This window comes from Terrapene carolina, unplaced genomic scaffold (assembly GCF_002925995.2).
Source record: "Terrapene carolina triunguis isolate 2854851 unplaced genomic scaffold, T_m_triunguis-2.0 Scaffold69, whole genome shotgun sequence".
Classification (NCBI taxonomy): Eukaryota; Metazoa; Chordata; order Testudines; family Emydidae; genus Terrapene; species Terrapene triunguis.
The window spans coordinates 52,230,525-52,253,721 of NW_020664420.1; the positions used below are offsets into that span (position 1 = coordinate 52,230,525).

At 41.5% G+C, this 23,197-nt stretch overlaps 1 protein-coding gene across 1 annotated transcript in view; it reads right to left on the reverse strand.

Moving 5' to 3' along the window:
* The window catches only part of MCTP1 (multiple C2 and transmembrane domain containing 1), a 451,536-nt gene that overhangs the window by 265,611 nt on the left and 162,728 nt on the right, over positions 1-23,197 (reverse strand). The window contains exon 2 of the mRNA XM_024206867.2: positions 11,303-11,417. Coding sequence (XP_024062635.1) covers positions 11,303-11,417 — 115 coding nt within the window. The remainder of the gene's footprint in view (positions 1-11,302; positions 11,418-23,197) is intronic.

Consider the following 23,197-nt stretch of genomic DNA (forward strand, 5'->3'; position numbering starts at 1 on the left):
ATATTATTCCTCTGCTGAGATGGACAACAAGTCCAATAATTTTCGTCTGACAGCCTCCCGATCCTGCCAGGATGCAGCACCCTTCCCCGAATCCCACCTAGAAATTTAGACTTCTTAGCTTGAAATGAGTCAGACAAGCAACATGAGAAAGAGCCTAGAACAACAGTAATTTGAAGGATAGATATAGTTAATTCAGTGTTAAGAGCTTCTTTCTATTTTCCTCCCACAACTGATGCAGCTACCTGCTATGCTCATCACTGATATGATTAGGAGGAGATGAAAAGAGAAGTAAATCTAGCCCTGTTTTCTCCTGAGAATGCTAAGGAAAAGACCTACCTCCTTATCAAGAAGGCTTAAGCATGATTGCACCCAGGTCTAAGTGTCCCCATGGGACAAGATAGTAATATGATACTGCAGTCTGGGCACTGATTTAGGACTTGGAGGCCTTTTCTCTACCACAAAACTGCTATGTGGCTTTAGGCAAGTCAATTCATCTCTCTGTACCTCAGTTTCCCTTCCCATACTTGTGTGTATCGACTATTTAGACGGTAATCTTTTTAGGGAGGGGGTGATCTCTTAGCTGAATACAATGGGGCCCAATCTTGAATGGGACTTCCAGGCACTACTGTAATATAAATAATTAATAAAAATAATAATAGGGCATTTCAAACAGGAATTGGGCAAAACATTGTTTGACCCACCCAAATAGTCTGCTGCTGGATTCCTCTCAACTCTGCAACACAAACCTGATCTTCTCTGTACCCTGGTGATCTTGAGTGTTTTGTTTCCTGGTTTTGAGTTAGTTAGGTGGGCAGCCAATTGGATGAGGATGCAAGTTACAACAGCAGCTCCGCTCTAACAGGATGGCTGCTATATGACGTGGATCACTCAACTACTAATAGTAATGTTTATTAGATATGGCTTTTTCCTCTGATGTAAGTGCAAAGAATTTTCTATCTAGTTTAACAGAGTGTGTGGTTCCTGTCATATATAGTATATTTATGTATAGTTTTCATTGTGTATCTGTGCCATAGATCATTGCATCTGTGAATAATACTGCTGATTTCCCTGTTCTTAGTTTTTATTAAACTTAATCAGGGAGGCTACCTCACTAAGCTGTGATGGACTCCCTGTTGAGGTGGGAAGCACCAAAGTGGTGTGCCAGACTCTTTTTAAAATTATCTTGGGGGCTAATACTTTCAGATCATTATTTTTAGGTGAGGAACTCTTGGAGAGGAAGCATGGATGATGGAAAGAAGGTTGCACTGAAAAGGAAGACCTACCTTTAGACATCGACATTCTGATTTTGAGAAGCCCCCCTCTGAATACCAATTACCTTCAGGAGCAAAACTGGCTCAAAGAATCTGTTTTTTCACTGGGATAAGATTCCTCCCCAAAAGATCTGGAGAAGGAAATCTCACCCTCCTCCGAGCAAGAAGGTTCTTTAGCCTGATTTCTTTTCTTGGAGGTGTTTTAAATATTCTCTCTCTTGTGAAGGAAGGACTATTAAAATGGGACAAGGGCCTCAATAGGACAAATGAAACAGTACATCTTTAGCACCTTCCTGAATGGAGGGGGAAGAAAGAGGTAGGAAGACTACAAGTAGGGGGACTGACTGACTCATACCATTGGCCATACAAAGGGAGCTTGCTGTTGCTTCTGAGGTTGCCAGTGGGGTGTGAGGTAGTAGCAGGATTTGGGGACTTCCTTCCGGTATCTGAGTATTGCTGGGCTAAGGCAGAAACAGGAAAGCACCATCAGGAGAGAAATACTGCTCAGAGGCTTGAGCTGACAAGGTCTGTTTGCTGGAAGGGAGCAGAACAACTTTTGAAGTGGAGGGCCGAAGTCAATGAGTTTCAACTGAGAACAGAGGCTATGAAAGGTGCATAATTGCCACCTCAAGCTAATCAGAATCAAAGGGGCAAGGCTTGGCCTGCCTGTTTGAGTCTTCTGTTGGATGTTATTAGATATCTTGGTGGTTCCCAGCAGTGGCTCCTTTACAGATACCAGCTAAGTAGGACAAAGCCACTGGTCCTACACTCATGTATGAGAATGAGGAAGTGGGGAGAGGGGGGAAACTATCCTTCACCTTGTACATGTTCTTTCTCCTCATTTTCTAGCTATCTCTACCCACTCATCCTTATTTTCCAACTGCCTCATCCTAATGGTTCCTCTTCTCCCCCATACCCATCATTGCTTGGACCATCTCTGGTCCAAAGCCTCTTCAGGATGCGAGCCGTTGCTGTTGTGCTCATGCATGGCATTTCAGATCTGGCCTTTCAATAAGGAGCAAAGATCACTTCTGGTTCACACTGCTGCTGAGAGGCAGGTAGCTCAGTCCAGCAGTGCTGCTACATGGACAGATGACAGAAGCTGGGCTAGAAGAAGGGGCAGATGGGGGCTTACTTTTTAGCATACATGCAAATATTTTTCTCACATTTTCATTTTAAATTAAACTGCATGACCCATATCTATGTCAAATATCCCTGAAAATATTAATGCTATCCTAAAAATGCAACCTTCTACTTGCAGAAAGAAGGTGAACGACGATTACCTTATGCTTGAAGCATAGATTTCTTTACTCTCCTGTAGAGAAATTTTTTTTTACCCAGTGAGCATGCATTAATAGTATTCTTGAAGCAGATGATGATGTTACAACCAAGGTGACAGACAAGAAATTCTCTAGTTCAAACATAAACGAGTACTATCATCACTGTGGCATGTGACACTGTATGTGGGCAACTGGAGTTCTTACATTAATATAAATGGATATCCAGAGGAAAGTTAATATTTAATGTCACAGATCATTCTCAGGACAATGCAGGCAAGACAGAACGTTTTCAAGTCTAAATGGTGATAGTTGTAAAGTGAATAAGACAAAATGAATAAGAAGACTCTGCTATCAGAGCCTGTAGCTCACAGACTCTCCTTGTGGATGTTATCAAAACCAGAAATGCAGTCTTCTGACACAAAAGCAGAATGGGACTAGATGCCAGGTGGTCAAATGGTGGTCCCATTAAAGCCGCTAGGACTGTATTAAGGTGCCACAGAGGAACCGTCTCTTGGATTGGAAGAGTGAGGCAAAGGAGACTTTTTAAGAATTTTGGTTCCATGGCTTTGGAGAAGACTGATCTTCCCTGAATGGGAGGATGAAACACACTGATATCGTTGCCAAATATACTCTCAATGAGCTAAGCCCAAGGTCCAAGGACTGAAGATGCAGCAAATACTCCAAGATGTGCTGAGTGGCATCAGTTGAACTCTGTGGCCCAACAACCACACTGAAAACTGCTTCCATTTTGCCCAATAGGCCATGCTGGTAGAAGGATTTCTACTGCTGAGTAGGACTTGTTGAGCAGCCACCAAACACTGCCTCCTCATTCAGCCACGAAGCAGCCACGCCGTGGGGTGCAGGTAGCTGAGCATGGGATGTAAGGTGCAACTGTGATGCTATGTGACTACGTCGGGATGGAGAGGAAGGGGTATGGGAGGCTGAAATGACAGTGTGAGAAGATTGGAGAACCAGCACTGCCTCGGTCATGCTTGGGCAATGAGAATGAGCTTAGTCCAGTCTGCCTTCATCTTGAGGATGACCTGTGTCACGATCAGGATTGGGGGGAAAACATACAGGACATCTGACTGTCAACTGAGATGGAAAGTACCGGACTGAGGTCCCCTCGAGATCAGAACAGATGACATTTCCTGTTGTCCCTAATAGCAAACAGGTCAGTAGTTGGAATGGCCCAAGCTGCGAATATGACCAGGGAGGATACCTGTCTTCAGGAACCATCCATGACTCGAGGAAAAACTCCTGCTGACATGGTCTGCAAGATTATTTTGGACACTGGGCAAGTGGTTGCTTATTGGAGTGATACTCTCCTCGATCAGAACTGCCACATATTGATCACCTCTTGGCAGAGGACCCTGGAGGGCACCTCCCCCTTACCTGTTCACATAATACATTGCAATGCTATTGTTGGTAAGTATGAACCCCTGAGCCCCTTATACAGCCCAGAAAGGCATGACATGCTCACAGAGATGGCCCAAAGCTACAGCACGTTGATATGCAGTGAGGACTTTTGGTCTGACTACATATTTTCAGCAACCCCAGATGTGCTGCTCAGCGCATCAGAGAGGCACTGCTGACAACAGGCCTAGTTTATAAGGGCCAGACGAAGGAAACATGCTGACAAACATTCTCTGGAAGTGTCCACCACTGTTAGGAATCCAGGACCAGTGGTGGGAGATGGACCAATCCATGCAAAGAGTGAAGAGTTAGACAGTAAACTGTCCTGAGCCACATTTGAAGAGGGCTAAAAGGCAACCTTGCAAACTGGACCACTTGCATGCAGACATGTGGCCCAAGAACCTCAAGCACATCCAAACTGTTGTGGAATGCTCAGACTGCAGACTGAGACAAAGGTGGCGAATTGTTTTAAAATTGCCGGTTGGCAAACTTGTAGAATCTTATGAGGCTCCAATGAATTTGATATGTTGAGTAGGAACCAAAGTTTCTCTCACCCCATTGGATATTGCAATTCATAGTACACAGGTTTCACCCTTGAAACCTGTCCAGTCTCCTCTGTTGGAGTTTTCAGTCTTCTGAATGTCCTTGTTGCTTGCAGCATACGTGGGGAGGAAGAGAAAAGGCCAAGCCTGGGTCCACTGTGTTCTCTTTTATACCCTTAGTCCCGTGTGCTTGGAGAACACAAGTCCATGTCTGGCGGGCATTGCTGAGTCCCCAGGCAAAGTTGAGCAATTCCACTGGTGTTGCCTTGTCCAAGCATGTCATTGCATTGTGGTTCTGTTTCTGGACAATGGCTGTTGATGGCTGTTCAACACCTGCCCAGCCATTGGTTACTTTTCTTGTTGCTGCTGGAGAGCTAATATCTGACTGATTCTCCATCTTACAGCATGTTTTAGTGACAACCATACAGCACAATCACATAACTTCATATGCACTAAAGATATGCATATTTAGATAGAACAATGACTTTCAGCAGATCATAACCTTTCTCCTGATACCTCACATGGCATGCTTTATACGCAAGATCACAATGATATATAAATAAGGAATATAGAGATTACAGGATGCTCCTCCAAGGTATAGAATGTCACAAGAGTGATGTCTGTAACATTGCTCCAGATCAAGGAGTCAAAATGGGCACTTGAGGACTCTAAGGGTCTGAGCAGCCAATCGGACTCATCCGTAGCCCAGAATGAAGAGGGAACTGGCACCGACGGTGGAAATGGTACCGCCAGCAGAGTATGCCTCCGTCATTTCCCGTACCAGAAGCAGTATCGACCCCAAAGTCGGCAGCAGAACCAAGGAGACTCACAGTGCTAGAGTGGAGGATGGTGAGAGCCGCCACATAACATCGGTGGCACTGACAGCAGGGGTGATGAAGTTCCCAGTGCCAAGGAGGTCCCTTGTGCCGAGCCCAGCACCAGCCCCACTTCCACTGACTGTGAAAGGGAAACATCGGGGTGCAGTGGCAACAGAGCTACAGGTTCAGCAGCCTGCCCAGCCAATGGGGCTATAAACAATGCAGCCCTGGCAAAGTCCTGGACCAAGGGAGAGGTTGGAACAGAAAGGCACAGGAGGTCCATAGCCATTTAATACACCACTGGCGCATAAACAGCTGGTGCCAGCATGAATGGATGCCCTGAGGCCGGAACCAGAGTAGACGGTATGGGGTCTCTGACCTCTCTGTGCTGTACCAGGGAGCGGTTGATGGGACTTGCTCTATCCCATGCACTGGCATTCACACTGTGCCTGTCCACACACCTTCTGGAGGAGGCAGACAAGTCCCCATGCAACCTGGAGCACCCTCAATTGGCCTTATACAATCTTTTCCCCAGGGAGTGACTCCTCTGTCTCTCTGGAAAGGCACAGACTCCAGAGCATGAAATGGCAGCACTCTCTCAGAACCCAAGGGTGACCGCCTATCCAGTATAGACCTTGGGGCCAGAGCAGGCTGCGTGGCCTGTTCAAGCAGGTGCTGCTTTAGATGAAGATCCCTTGCCACCCTGAGTTTGTTTAATGAAGGATTTGCAATTTGAACACCGCTCCTTGATGTGGGCTTCACCTAAGCACAGTAAGTACCATGTGAGGGGATCCTTGTTGTGGATCGCTCCTTAACATGATGGACAATGTGTAAACCTTGGTGAGGACATCACCAGGGAAATACTTAACTGAAGCTAACTTTATACTAAGGATACTAATTAACTATATACAACTAGAAAAATCACTAAGTAATAGAAAGGTTGTGAGGTTAGGAACCAGAGCTCTGACTCCAGCCATGAGTGGTAAGAAGAATGGAGGTGGGATCAAGGCATTGCCACCTCATCTAGCCAGGGATGGGCTATGAGCATGAGGCGCGAGTGCTACCTCCTCCGGGTACTACCAGGCAAAATTCTCCGGCTCTGGTGCGCTGTGCATGCACACAACTATGTGGAATACACAGCTGCATCTACTCGAAGAAGAACAAAGCAGTGTCCACATAGACTGAAGGAAAATAGTACTAAGGAAATAGATTTCAGGGTCACAAGAAGTTATTATAAATACACTGTAAAATAAATGATATTTTATAAAATATGAAGAATACTTTTAAGTAAGTCTCTCAAAATAATCTCATGAAAATTTTGATTTATGATCACTGAAGCGTGGAAAAACACTACTGTCTCAGACAAGGAAACTTTTCTTTTTCAACAATATTAACCTTTCACTTTACATGTCTTAGTAGAGGTCTCTCTCTTTAAACACAACTACTTAACCACATGTTTTGTAAGAGTTTATATCAATCTCTAGATATTACTAAACATTTATAAAAGGAATGCCACCAATATAAAGTAGCTTCACAGAATTTACATTAAACCCAAACAGTGTTACATATATTTAAACAGGGATTTAAACATTTGCCATTATTTTATTGAAGTTCCCCCCCCCCACAAAAGTTACCTTGTTTTAGTTATTCCCACACAGTTATAGCCTCAAAGTTCTGCATCAAGAAAAATAGTAAGATGTTAGCCTCTCCATCCTAAAGATAGCCTATTTCCACCAAAGCATCTCAGCACATTATCTTTTTATTCTATACAAAACTGATACTAACAAACATTAAGAATGCAAAATTAAGCACTAAAGAAGTCAAGAAACGATAAGGCTAGGGTTAATTTTCAAAAAGATATTTTATCAGGAAAGAAAGATTAGGCTTTTGTTTTTAAAATTAAAACTTGTTTTCTGCTGAAAACGTTTGAAATCTGAAATATTCATTTAGGGCTTAATCCTACAAACACTTAAGCATGTCCTTAATTTAGTGCACTGAGTCATCCCACTGAAGTCAAATTTTAAATGTACTTATTTATAGTATTTAGTGATTGCATTTCACTCAAATTAGTCAACGAAAACAGACTAGTCAGTTTCAATTAATGATTCTCATGTATTAGCACAGAGCTAAAATATATTAATTGCAAATAATCCATGGAAATATTTACAGAAACAAAACTTTGTACTGAAGTAAAAATAAATCATGTAAATATTTATATTAAAATGAGATTTTGTACAACTTTGGGGCTTGATTCTGCTCCCATATGAATCACTCTAAAACCATTTATTTTAATGGATTTACACTTGATTAAGCTCCAAAGCATGTATGTGAGTACTTAAATCCATCCCTATTCAGCAAAGCCCTTACACACATGCCTACCATTAAGCATGTGCTTAAATTACATACTCTGCTGAACAGGGATAGAATGCTGGTGAGAGGAGAATCTGACCCTCTGTTGTTTCAGCCTGATCTTCTTGAAAGTATCCTTTTAATGCTACACATACTAGTGGGAGCATTTCTGTCCCTTAAGTTTATCTGAATTATTGTTTCACAGTATATCTTTTGAGTCTGAACACACATTATAATAAGTGGTATCATTTTACATTATTGAGGCAAAACGAAAATCATCTCCCATGGCGGTGGGTTTGAGGTAAATTTACCATTAACTCTAGTTGCTCCCACCATCTGGCAGACCCACAATGTAACCATTTTCCAAATCCATTAGGAAAAAGCCTTGCGAAATAATCACACTAAATTGAATATATTGGTTATTTTGGAAGGGGTTTGACCAAGGGAAGTATTATAAGTCATGCGTGTGATCACTATACTATTGCCAGAAGCAAAAAGTGTAGCATGTTTCATCAAGTAACTCAAAAGTTCTACACTGTTTTGGGACAGGAGGCTGGATGGGTAGGAAGGTAGAATTTTGCCAGTCTATGAAAGTCAGTTGGGACGAACAACAGTATTTCCTTCCATCATATTGCACATACAGGAAACATGAATATTCCATTTGCTAACATTAGGTGTTATTTTCAAAATTGAGAAGTCAACACTTCATTACATGCAGCTGCAAGTTGTTGGTTCTCTGACTAGAAAAAGAATGATGTTTTCCCCTGATTAACTGCTTTTATCATCTCTGATGATCAATTGTACCATTTACCAGCTAACTGCCATGATTAATGTTGGTGTTGTGTCTTCTTGTAGTTAGCTACATAAATACAGCTGCAAACTTTTCCTTCCAAGACTGATGTGGATTCGGTGTATTCAAGTTTGGGAAAGTGGAAGCATGCACAGTTCATATATACCATCTCTGCTTGGAAGATTTGAACAGCCTTACAGTGAAAATATTATGTGATAAAGTTCCTCCTCTCTCTTGGTGGGTCCTGTGCTTATTGGTGGATTTTCTTGCCTCAGAGATTCACCATGTGGGTTGGGGAACAGCCCAGAGACCTTCCCCTCTGGAAGAACCCACAGTCCAGGTCAATTGGGAGGTTTGGGGGAAACCTGGGCCCGCCCTCTACTCCGGGTTCCAGCCCAGGGCCCTGTGGACTGCAGCTGTCTATAGTGCCTCCTGTAACAGCTGCATGACAGCTACAACTCCCTGGGCTACTTCCCCATGGCCTCCTCCAAACACCTTCCTTATTCTCACCACAGGACCTTCCTCCTGGTGTCTGATAACACTTGTGCTCCTCAGTCCTCCAGCAGCACACCCTCTCACTCTCAGCTCCTTGCACCTCTTTCTCCCAGCTCCTCACACTCACACCACAAACTGAAGTGAGCTCCGTTTTAAAACCCAGGTGCCCTGATTAGCCTGCCTTAATTGATTCTAGCAGCTTCTCCTTAATTGGCTCCAGGCGTCCTAATTAGCCTGCCTGCCTTAACTGGTTCTAGCAGGTTCCTGATTACTCTAGTCCAGCCCCTGCTCTGGTCACTCAGGGAACAGAAAACTACTCATCCAGTGACCAGTATATTTGCCCTCTACCAGACTCCTGTACCCCACTGGTCTGGGTCTGTCACAATTAGTAGTAATTTAGTTTTGAATTCCAGGTTTACAACATGTTTATTAATAGGTTCCTGTAAACTGGTGTGGAATTCCGGTTCAAAAACTAATGAAGATGAAAAGGTAAAATTAAAAGTCAATTATTCTCCATCATGTAGTTTAACTACTCCATAAGAGTGAAATTAATTTCATCCACATAAAAGCCAAGTAATCAGACTTTATTTGAGTGAACTGCACAAGGGCTTAGACAAAAGGAGTGGAAAAGCAATTCACTCCTGCAAGCTAGGGCTTAGAGTGAGAAGCTACAGTGAAGCATTCCTGTGATCATTATTCAAACCTATGGATTGGAATAGCCCAGTAACACCTCTGTGCTCTTAGCCCAGGGTATGAGGACACCTGGCTATACGTAATTGTATGGCCCTTCTTGTGTACTGCCCCATCACCACCTTGATGGTAGGGTGACCAGATAGCAAGTGTGAAAAATCGGGACCAAGGTAGGGGGTAATTGGCGACTATATAAGAAAAAGCCCCAAATATCAGGACTGTCCCTATAAAATCGGGACATCTGGTCACCCTACCACCTTCTGTCCTGGCCTACACAAGGCTAATGCAGAGCATCTCTGCAGTGTGCAGCGAGTTCAGATGCTCTCTTGCATGGTTGCTTGATTAATGCCCCCATATTTCTAAAGGCCTACCAAAGGAATTAAACTTCTAAATTATAGAAGAAAAATAATTAAAAAATGTAATTATGATAGTTAGTTATAAGAATCTTGCTCACGCAAAAAGCAAGAAATTTGTACTCACATTTTAATTTCAAGTTTAAATAAAATAAGTTATGTTTTTATTCTAATGCATTTGATTCAGAGACTGAGTCAATTATATGGGCATCTTTCTACCTCATAGAACATCATAATATCTTGTTTTATGAACGTCAAGCACACTTTGCTAATGTACCTATACACCACGAGGAAGAATAGAGTGATAAGTTATTCTTGAAACAGAGAGCCATATTCAGATCAGTTACACTGGTGTAAATCTGAAGTAACACCATTGATTTAAATTGCATTACTCCAGATTTACACCACTGTAGCTGAGATCTGAATCTAGCCAGGCAAATTTAGACTGATCATGTGATGTGATCAATAAGTTTTTCTTGGAAAGATTCTTGACAATATTATTGTTGCTATTATATGTCCCACACAGCTCCTCAGTGTCTGACAGGGTCTATTTTGCAACAGAGTCAAAGTATTTTTTTAGACAGATTTTCATCAGACTCACTCCTCATAAAAGTCTGAATATACTATGTTCAGGTGGTCTGGTTTTCAATGGGAGCTGCAGATGCAGGTTTTGCACCACTGGAAGAAAAAAAAAATATATTAAACCGTGTATTCCTATAGTTCAATTTGCCCTGTAAAAATGTTTCCTTTTTTCTAAACTAGGGTGCCCAGTGCATGACCCAAATGCAACTTGTGAAGCACTAATATGTAGCCAGCAGCTGCAGACACACTGTATTTGCAAGACTATGACAAAAAAACTGATCAAGTAGAGTTTTTTAATGTATGTGCATTATTTACCTCAGAGAAACACATTTGGGCATATTTGTTCTTAGCCAAACATTACAACCTAACACTTAGGGCTTGCCTACATGGAGACACTTGAGAAAGTTAACCCAGTTAACTAAATCTCCTGTGTGGATGCTCTTATTCAGAAGTAAAGCGTCCACAGTTCACTTTAGCTGTAGCTTCTGAATGAAAGCATCCACACACAGGGTTAATACGGTTTAACTAATGCACTTTAAATTCACACCTTTAGTTCATTTGGGTTAACTTTCCTAAGTGTTCCCATACAGACAAGCCCTTAAAAACATTTTTAAGGCCAATAAGCCATTAGAAGTATTAGTACTGTACTTCATTCAACTACCAAAAACATAACTTACACGACACATACAAAACCACATTTATCAGCATATTCTTACCTCCACGATCCCGCGCTGCTAAATTTTGACCCCTTTTTAATGTAATGTCCAACTGGTACATTCCGGTATCAGCCAAGGGAAAATCTGCATTACTAGTTCCAATTGTATTTGTTCTCTGAAAGGCAAAAAAACCAACAAAATAACTATATAATACGTATGGCAGAATAAAGAACAAAAAATACATCCTAGAACTAAGGCTGCAGAACCCCAAGCCCACACAAAGTCCCTCTGACTTCAGTGGAACTCCTCACAGGGGCACCAATATGCACTCACATGGAGTTAATTACAGGTTTGTAGTCTAATGGAGTGAAGCCAGGCAGATACATTCACGAAGAGAGCTCTGAACTTCCCACCCAATCTAGACTGGTACAGAACAAGTAATGTATGTCACAGTAGTGGTGACTACAAAATAATCATTGTTAGTGGAAGCCCAGCTGGCTAATTCCTAACATATTATTATTAGCAAACTCTTAGCCTATGTCTACACTACTAGCTAGGGGTGAGATTCCCATCTTGCATACATATACTCATGCTAGCTCTCATTGAACTAGTGTGAATATAAGTAGCAGTGTAGCCACAGTAGCACAGGCAGTGGTGGCCCAGCTTAATCAATCCCCCCGAAACTGGTGGAAACATCCTTGGCATGTCTCCTATCACTGCCGGTGCTACCGTGGCTATGTACCAAAGTGGCAGGTTTGCCAAAATAAGAAAGGGGAATCTGAAGGGAATAAGAGGACAGGAAAGGAATGGAAGCATTCATACACAAAGTATTGAAGGAACACTCTGACCAAACTTTTAGTATTATTTATATAACACCACTGATGTCCATGGCATTTCAACAAATAGACTCTTTCTAGAAATATCAGTATAGGAACTGCAGGTGTTCTCCATACCATTCCGTCTTCATCTTGTCTGAATTCCAACAAGTTCTCTCTAATTACACCATCCAGGGGACAGCTTCCCAGAAAATATACAATCATTCTGAAAGCAGAGACCCTGGCTATATTTTCATAGCTTTTGCAAATTTCCTTTTATTTACAGCTGTCGAATAGTGACATGTCATATCTGTTATAAAATAAAATTAATGGAGCATAATTCTAATTTCACTTTGTCTGGTGTAAATCAGAAATAACTCCACTGAAGCCTATGGTGTTACACTGGTATGGGATCAGAAGCTGGTCCATAAAAGCATTATCTTCACAATTAAAAACTGCTAACCCCTAAAAAAAAAAAAAAATTGGCAGATAAATGGATCCCACTTTCACTTTAGACTATTCCCACTTGCACTGGGTTTCTGCTACTTAGAGAACAAACCAAACCAAAAAGAAACCAATGTAAGTTCCTCAGATGCCAACATCTGCTCCTTATAATAGGAGTTTCCACACCTGGGAAACCTAAAATCCTCGAGGATGGTGCAGCATGGTCCCCTCTCTATGACCAGCCAGCCAGGGAGAGCAAGATTATAGCCCACCTTATTTCTGCCTTCTTTGGGATGATTAACGCTCCAAAGTCACTGGTAGCAATCTAGCCCTCTGTGTAATCAGCCTTTGAAATAAATAATATTTTTCCTTTTCCCATTTTTACTTTAATTTTATTCTGTTCATTTTTTCATAATTTGTTTTGTTCCGATAGATACAGGAAAGGCTATTTTTCTTTTATCAGGGGGTAGCCATGTTAGTCTGTAGCCACAAAAACAACAAGGAGTCCGGTGGCACCTCAAAGACCAACAGATTTATTTGGGCATAAGCTTTTGTGGGTAAAAAACCCACTTCTTCAGAGGCATTATGCTCAAATAAATCTGTTAGTCTTTAAGGTGCCACCGGACTCCTTGTTATTTTTCTTGTGTTATTCAGGCGAATAACTACAGCTCAATTCCTGGAAGTTCCCGATTATTTCAAGAACTAGTAAATTCCCACATATATTAAAGCCTTAATTTTGACCTTTTATAATTTATGGATCCAATGAAGTAGTTAATGGATAAAAATGGTGTTGTTTCGACAGATCTCTCTTGGCTGGTAGCTGAGGGTTAGATTTTAGCATCAAAGCTCTGCTCTAAGTTCTTATGGGATTTTTTACACCAAAGTTAAAAAAATGTTATACTTGTACCATGTTGATAATTTGCCAGTAAAACTTTTCACATTGATTAGAAAATTCAAATGAATAAAGCAAATTAAAATAATGTTTGACCTAACTACATGGTCCAGTAAACACTATAAATTTGCAAAGCAAAACAAAGTGAAACTCATTTGTAACCATTTGATTCTGAAACAACTCTTCCTTTCAATATGCATATGGAGCCACTGAGGGTATTAGGAAGAGCTGGGTGTCATCAACATGCTTAAAGCACCTCAGCTCCCATCTCTTCACTAGCACTTGATCCAGGCAAGACAGTCAATTGCCTTGCCCAGTATTTGGATACGAATGGGGCATGGATAAGAATTAACAGACAGACTCAATATAGAGAAGATCATGGTGATGTTAGTTGGTTAGGGGAAACAAATGGAAAGCTGGTGAAGATAATACCAACTTTTCTGGTCGGGGAGCATGTAAGCCATTGAGTCACAAAGCTCCCAGCAGCAGAATTCCAGTGCCTTTCTTCAGGAATAGGATTATTTCCCAAAACTAAAACAATCCAGTATGAAAGCCCCTCCCAGGGCCAAAAAGAGGGTGAGGCATAACTGCTACACTCTGAGGCCTAATAGGATGTGGGGACGAGACACTCTACCATAGACTTGAGTAACCTAGACAAGACCATATAGACTAGCAATGCTTCCCCTGGCAATGAAGAGCCTGTGTGAGAACAAACAAAATCAGGAGCCTCCCAGGTTAAATAGGAGACACTACACAGCACATCTAGAAACCAAAGCTGGTGCAGAACTTGGCAACTCATTTGTTCAGGTCTCACCTGAAGAAGAGCTCTGTGTGAGCTCAAAAGCTTGTCTCTTTCACCAACAGAAGTTGGTCCAATAAAATATATTACCTCACCCACCTTGTGTCTCTAATATCCTGGGACCCACATGGCTACAACAACACTGCAAACAGTAAGTGGTAGAAAGTCGAGCCATTATCTCTGCATTAGGAGTGGTGCTTATTCAACTAAATGATTAAAAATGGAGACAAACTATAGATATGCTTAGCAAATGAACCACCTTTCCAATTATCTTTAACAAACATAAAAAATAGCAGTCAGAAAATGACTATTAGTACATAGGGATCACTGAAAGGCTGCTGTCTCCTTTGGAAAAATGTTAAGACAAACTTTATGACCAACAGATTACAAAACACTTCATAGCATAAGCGTTCCAGACAAAATCAGAAATAATACCCAGGGATTAAAAATCTTGCTATTGAAGTGTTTTACAAGGATTTTAAACTTACATTTAGGGATTTGTTTTAATCCACTATTTTATGTCTTGGGTCTTACTGAAATTTATGTCCAAATAAGTTGCTCCCTATGTACTCAGGACCATCCTAGCCTATAACACTGTAGCCAAAATGAAAGTCAGCATTCAATGGTTGAAAGGCAGCTTTCAGCCCTCGTGCCATTTGTTGCATACATAAAAAAACACAAATCAGGCGGTCTCAATTTGCAACAAGAAACCTGGGAAGTGTCCTTCAGAGACTAGAAGCTTCTCTGAATCTACTGGTTAATAGCGTCAACAATAATTTCTTAAAACTCCCACACTCCACCTTGTCACTTGAAGTGAGAAGTATTTTCTTCCACACAAGTATCCAAAATAGACACCCCAGAACCAGACCTATATCTTTATTGTGACATCTACCATTCCTTTAAGTTAGTACTGGAAGATAAAGCTAAGACATCTGAAGAAGCAGAGTCTGAAGGAAAATTTTGTCTTCCTCTCTAGCATCCTAGAATGTAGTGAGGGTCTTGAAATATATTATCTTCACTATGAAGTCAAATAAAAACATTGGAATGGCAGATAGCAGAAGGCCTTTACACATTCTATGAAACAGAAGACATTAATCATTAAGTGTTTAAGCTCTCAGACAACTAGAAATCCTCTAAGGGAAACAATGCTTGAACAACTACTTTTCAGCTGTATACTGCACTTTGAAATTGCTTTGTTATGTTGGTAGTTTGTCTCATTCTATTTAGGAATAATCTTGTTAGCTAAATGATATTACAGTTCTTGGATCCAACTTAATTCACAATGAAAATATGGATGAATTTTTCTCTCAAAAGAAAACAGTTTATTTAGCTAATACAACCATCATTGCCCTAGAACTCTGAAATAGAATAAAAATTGTACAGAAACATGAGCATGATGAAAAGAAGATGTCTGATTAAAAAGATCAGGAGAGATATATCAATTATAACAGTATTTTATGTTTAGAAGACATTGCATTAAACTCTCTTGATCAGTGCTTTTATCAAATCAGTGAGAGTGCTGCTTTAATTTTCAGTTAAAACTCTAAACCGGCAGTACATTTTTCAATAGTCTAAATTTAAAATAAATGGATCTTCAGTTATAACTTGTTACTGACTCGTGACATTTTTAAATGAATTTTCTTACATGTCCTAAAAATGCATAATTTCAGTGAGTTTTGTCTAAATTCACAAGCAAAAACCTTTAGTTAGCGTTAGTTAAGATTGCTGTGAATAATAAACTGAATCATAAAAAAATGGGAAATACAAAATTAAGGATTAAAAAGTATTAAAAGGTTTCAAAGTCAAGCACTCTTAAGTTAGGATATGCCAGAATGAATGTTGCCCACGCAACCTTAATTCAGCCCCCATTATGATACAGCCTTTAATTACATGCAGAAGTGACTATCTGAAAAGTTTGGTGTAAGTGACGGCATCACATAGGAACTCAGTGGCAAAGAGACAGACAGACTGCATCTCCATAGGGGCATTCAACTGCCTTAACCATAAGATTGATACTCCTTTCTCTCACTGCAACCCCCTGCCTCTTTCACTACAAATCTTCAAACTTCAGGTGAGCCAAGGTTCCTATAGACAACAGCTTACTTCACTACACAATGCTGAGTAGATCTGCCCTGTGCACTGAATGAACCAGGGGTCCTTTTGAAGATGATAAACAACTACCCTTTGAAAAGAAACACCATAACTTATTCCAGTACAAATGGCTATTAGTGAAGATGGTCACCATGCTCTGGGTGACCCTAAACCTCTGACTGCCAGAAGCTTGGACTGAATGACAAAATTGCCCTGTTGTGTTCATTCCTTCTGAAGCATCTGGTGCCAGACACTGTCAGAGACAGAATACTGAGCTAGATGAACTATTGATCTGACCCAGTATGACTGTTCTTATATAAAATTTGAAAAAATTTACTCCTTCTCACCTCTAGTTATGGAAGAAATTATGCCCCCTTTTTTTTAATGTATATATCCACCTACTTCATCCGTCACTAGAGCTAGTTGAAATTTTTCTAACCTAACCTTTTTAAAAAATAAAATGTCAGGTTTTTTGTTTGTTTGTTTGTTTCAATACCACTTGTTTTCTATTATAGCTATCTTCAAACATCATCCTTCTGAGGTAAGATCTTGAATCTAGAGCTGGCTAGAAAATGAAATCCCTTTTCATGAAAAATTTATCATTTTTGAGGATGGGGGAAAGTCATCCTGACCCAGGACAAAACTTAAAAAAAAAAAAATAAAAAAAAATTTTCATGGAAAGAGTTTAAGAAAAAATTCCATTTATGGAAAACAAAACAAAAAAAGCGGGGGGCGGAGGGAAAGGGGGTTGTCTTCCTGGCTCCCTGCCTGAAAGGCTTTCCAACCTGACTGCCAGAGAGTCAGGGAGCTTGCACACTCAGCCTCCTACCATGGGAAGATCTGCAGCTGGGAAGGCAGTGGGAGGAAAAGGAAGGCAGGGGTTCTCTGTCTCTCCTGGAGCTGGAGGGGAAGCAGAATTGTGCCTAGGGATCATTCCCAGTCCAGCTCCCAGAGCTGGCGGGGGAAGCGGGGGTGGAACGGGAGGGGGAAGGGAGTGGGTGGCAGAGTGCCTGGGCAATCAGCCTCACCAATCCTCTAGGAAAGCTTCTGTCAGTTTCACTTCACATGCGGACAGTCGGGGAGCTGTAAACTCAACTTTCCTGATGAAAAGTCAAAATTTGGGACAAAATTTAAAATTTCAGAAAAGGCATTTTTCAACAGAAAAACATTCATTCAGGTGAAAAAAATTGTTCTTGATAGTTGGAGGCCATTGCTGAGGATGAATACTGACTTCCCTGGCACCAAGTGTCTGACTGCGCTGAATCCAAGATACTCCAGAATTCGTATCACTCTGTGTGTTTCCCTCATCTTTACCTCTCTGTAGAGCCCTGGTCAGAAAAACTGTCAGGATGAGATAAGTGAATTTTCTTCTTCCCTTCCTTTTGCCTTGAGCTTTTCTCAGCCTGTTTCTCTCAGTGAATCTTGCAGAGGGCACTGGCTGGATATTAGACAAACACATTAATGAACCAAAACTGTTAGTCTAAAAATCTGAAATAAAGTTTGGAATTTTCTTCAAAAAGCTCTGCAGCCAGGGAGGACTGGCTGAGCCACCAGTTGCTGCAAAGGCAAAAAAAGAAAAAAAAAAAGGAAAGGAACTTCAGGAAGTAGGGAATTTCCTTGGTGCCAGCAAATGACAAATTTTTACCCCCAAGCTGCATGCAGTTTGCAGTACCACCCCTGTAACAAACCTGTGGACCTTAGCACAAAAAAGGCTGATTTGCAGACCCATATATGTACAAAATGTTTGTCTTCAAGAATCCTAGTGTGTTCTTGGTCATGACAATCACTGAGGTCATTGTCTGCTGAGGAGTTTCTGTTTAATGCAGCTGACACATTTTAATCTATTTCAGCTTGTGAATTCTGATCCTTATCTATTTAAGTGTTACACCACATTTGAGCTTTTACAGATAGGGAATTGCTCCCTTTTTGCTTATATATGATAGAAAGCTCATTTATTTATCCTAAAGAATTTCTAGAGAAACTGCAGGACTCAGTCTGCAGTTTTATACCATAGCATGTACTTTGTTGCTCAGGGAGCTTCTCGCTCTCTCTCTCTCTCTCCTCTACCAGAGCCCATGATATTCATCCAGGTAAAGCAAAGGATGGAAGTTTCACCTCCTGAGTTTAAAGTGTTTTACCCAGATCTCCAAATTTGCAACATATTGTGCCATCTAATGAGCAATTGGATGACATGTCTTTAACAATTCAATGCCTTTACTATAACAACAGTACACTAAAATGTTTTTATTATAATAAAGGATGTGAAGAAAATAAAAAGACTAAGCTAGTGGACTGTTAGTCTTATCCTAGCAGCAAAGAGCTTGCTTCAATAATACAGTCAAACAGCTTTTAGGGCCATTTCACATTAGAGAAAACAATATCCTACTTCCAACATGCCATGTATTCACTGGACAAATGCTGTTAAATTGAAACACGGGGAAAATGTACTTTTCAAATTTTGAAGCAGACAACTGAAGTTGCTGCTACATGCAAACTATGTCATCATTTAAAAAGCGTGTTAAGGACAATCAAAACACAGTGAGTCTGATTCTGAGCTCAATTACACCAGTGAAGTTAGGAGTTACATCTGTTGATACTGATGGAATTATACCAAAGTACAGCAAAATCAGAATTCAGACCATTATTTTGAGATATCTCCTTACAACCCATTTGAGAGCGGTTTCCAAGACCACACATTGGTTCAATGGCCCACAGGATCTTTATTGTTCTGTCCATCAACATTTCTGTCCCTCTTTATGTGGCCATGAACACAGGCATTCTTCTTCAAGGCCCTTGCCTTGATGTCCCTAGCCTCTGTTTGTCAGAGGGTGGAGATAAATGGCAGGAGAGAGATCACTTGATCATTACCTGTTAGGTTCACTCCTTCTGGGGCACCTGGCATTGGCCACAGTCGGTAGACAGGATACTGGGCTGGATGGACCTTTGGTCTGACCCAATATGGCCATTCTTATGTTCTTAATATTTCAAATATTTGCCCATCTAAAGAACTTGAGTAACATAGTTAATCTGCTGCAACCTACATCTGACCTCCAAAAATGAATTCCTTCCAAAATAAAAGGCTCATATACTGCAAAAAGTGCTTACACATCAGAGGAATGTGTCTTTAAAGAAGTTAATAGGATATTTACAAGCTCATATGGAGAAATATGAAATCATGTTGCCATGCATACACATATCTACGTGTATGTATCAGTAGTAGCTGACATAGTGAGCCAGGTCCTCAGCTGGTGCAAGTCAGCACAGCTCCATTGAAGCAGGCTCAGATGCAGGTCTGTGGCACTATGAAGGAATAAGTGATACCCCTCTCTTAAGGTCAGAGGCCTGGGAGCTGGCCTGGCTGTCTAATTAGTCACACCCCATGGCACCTGAGAAAGAGGTGGACCTTAATTAGCAGACCCTTATATAGATAGATCAGCAAGAAATGGCTGAGGGAGGAGGAAATGCAATACCCTCCAGGAAATTGAGGGGTCAGAGGCAGTGTCTCAATGGACTGCTACTGAAGTTACTGTTGAGAGGAATTGCTCCAGAAAACCAAATAGACAAAAGGGGAGACTGGCTGGGAACTCTGTATTGCTGAGGCTGAGGCAAAAGCCAGCAAATCTGGTTACCGGAACTACAGGTAGTTCCTGTAACTGAAGAGACTAGTTTGGGGAAAGGATTGCTATTCTTGCACAGACTTTGAAGAAAGAATCTGCAAGGGTTATTATGTTGTCCTACGAAGGCTCAGTTAAAGAAGCTACCTAAACTGACAAATAGCTTCCCTGGATTCCTTGAGAAAGCTCAGTCAAATTAACTAGGGTTACCATATGTCTGGATTTTCCTGGATATGTCCGGCTTTTTGGTCCTCAAATCCCTGTCCGGGGGGGAATAGCCAAAAAGCCGGACATGTCCAGGAAAATAGGGAGGGGTCTTGGGGCTTGGGTCCGGGCTGGAGCCGCTGGGGCCGGAGTCGGAGCCGCTGGGGCCGGTGCCGCTCGACCAGGGCCAGTGCCGGGCCCCCGAGCCGCTCGAACAGGGCCGGGCCCCGAGCCGCTCGGCCGGAACCAGGGCCCGAGCCGAGCTGGGCCCGAGCCGCTGGGACTGGGGCAGGAGGTGCTCGGCCGCCAGCCGGAGCTGCTCGGCTGGGGCCGAGGCCAATGCCCCGGGGCCCGAGCCGAGCTGAAGTTGCTAGGGCTGGGGGTGCTCGGCCGGGGCTGGGGGTGCTTAGCCGGAACTAGGACCGGCGCCCCAGGGCCCGAGCTGAGCCAGGCCGGAGACGCCGGGGCCAGAGCCTCTTGGCTGGGGCCGGCCGGCCGGGGGGGCCGGACTGGGCTGCGCCTCCTCGCACCCGCCACCGCCCCAGCCCCCGCTTACCTGCTGCCTCCCTGTTTCAGGCTTCCCGCGAACATTTGATTCGCGGGAAGCAGTGGGGGGGGGGGAGGAGCAGGGGGGCAGGGCCGGGACAGGGCTGGGGGTGGAGTTGGGGCGGGGCCGGGGCCCCGTGGAGTGTCCTTTTTTTTAATTAAAATATGGTAACCCTAAAATTAATCCCAGGGAGTGGGCTGACCCAGCAGAACAAAGTGTAGTCCAATAAGAGAAGGTAATTATCAAATAGGCCTAAGCCTTTACATGCAAAAAAGTCACAGTCTAAATCTGAGTGCACGGAGAATCAGGCCCTCTCTGTCAATATACAACACTGAGTGGGACTTTGTTTTGTTAAAATTTTCAGGAAGGATGTTGTGGTTAAGAAAGAATTAAAATAACTGTGTAAAACCATGTTTAACTGTGCTATGAAAAAAGTCTTAAAAACAAACCATCAAAATTAAAATATAACTGATGGTTAACTCTCGAGACAACCTGCCATATTTTAATTTGGGTGTCTGTAGTAAATATTGGTTTCTATTTTTGAGTGAAAAGTAAGAGCTTCAAAAGTGTTTATTTTCCACATTACACTAATCACTTTTGATCCCCGGCCAGAACTTCCTCCTGCAACCCAAATACTCAGATGTATGGATAATATTAACAATTGTAATTGGTGTGTGAGACATTTCAGCATGCAGTGCTCCATTTTATTTTATTTTTTGTTTCAGCTGAAGTACTAACCCAACTTACCAGCAAGGGAAACCAAGTCAACAGCAACATTACTACAGCAACCAGATAAGGCTCAGCCACATGCCCCCATTCCTGGAATGCCCTCTAAAACTAGAAACAGTTTATCAAGCCACCACCCTTTTCTCATTCAAACCCCTTCTAAAACCCCACTTCTTCAACATGACCTATACAGAGTGAGATAATAAAATGTATAAAAAGAAAATTAAAAAAGAAAGAACCAACAAGGAACACACTTTAAATAAGTCACCACAAAATCCTATTATTTCAACTCTTGTCCTACCTCTCTCCTTTCCCATATTTTGTTTACTATTCTCATTTGCTGTGTCATGCCAGAATTTAAGCCCCACACCTGAAATCTGTTGCATAAAAATCAACTGTTGCAATCGTGCAAAGCCCCACTGAAGTCAGTGAGAGTCTTCATGGGCATAGCAGTCCACCCATGCTCAACAAATTGCAGGACTGGGGCCCTAGATTGTAAACTTTTCAGGGAAGCCATGTCTTTATGGGCTAATGATTGTCATTTTAGGAGGAAGTGATTTACATGTTATGCCATTTTAAACATACTGTACTCTGGAAACTCCTGATGGATGTACCTTTGAAAATTCTTCTTCATCTGCCAAATAGATTTACAAAAAACTGCCTCAAACAAGATAATGTACTTCTCTCTCTGTGCCAACAAAAACAACTTCATAACACATTTAATTAGTTTCTTTAATGAATTCCACAGCCTGAAAGCAGTCATATTTGTTATCCTCCCTCAAACTTCCATCATCTTCTGTTTCAATTATCAAGAAAATGTTTTATAATTTATGTATAACAAAGTCACATTGTTTCAGCAGATGATGCCCTATCCCTCTAACAATACCAATCAACAGCTCTTATTCTAAGAAGCTGTGCTACAATAATCTTTATTGTTTTAGAAAACAAACAAATGACTTTTAGTTAGAAAAAAATCGTGTAGGAAGCTTGCACTTACTTCCCAGTCCCAGAAACCACAGAGAGCAAAAAGCAGCCCCACAGCCCACTGTCCCAATATCTTCCACTGTACTCAAGGACAACAGAAAAACACATTTGCTGAAAGTTTTACTAAAATGATCAACAGTTAAATAATTGGATAATAAATAGTTAAGGTTATCACTAAGTTTCATAATTAACACTTAGGTTAATGAGGGCAATTCACACATCTATTAGTGTTTCAGAAAGACCATTCTGTATCAGATTATACTAGTTTTAAATTTGAAAAAAAAATTATGTTTTGCAGAAAACCTCTAAAAAAAATGAAAGCTTAGATTTTCCTGCACATTTCTGCAGCAAAAGGTGGATTCTGTAGCCAGTTCCACAAATGCAGAATTACAGAGTAAGTGCGGCCCTGATGATAGACTCCTTTACCAGTGAAAATCACAATAAACCTCACTGCACAGTTCTTAGAGGGATTTATTCTCTTCTGATGTAATCTAAAACAGTTATTGTACTGATCAAAGTACATCTTTTTAGAAACTGACAGTTATATCAAAATACAGTTACAATGGTATAAAGGTGCTAATATGACCACATCCACATTAAAAGGCTGCAACAATTTAATGACATCAGTTTCCAAACAGATAGTTAAATAGGTACAAAAACAAACAAAAACAAAAAACACCGCAACCCTGACTAGACCAGCCCACAGTGCAGCGCTAAAAGGCAAAATACCTAGTTTGTGTCCATTTGTCTCAGTGAATGAGAGATCTGCCACTAACAGGAAAATATCTGTATCATAGGCCTGGTCTACACTAACACCCCAATTCGATCTAAGGTACGCA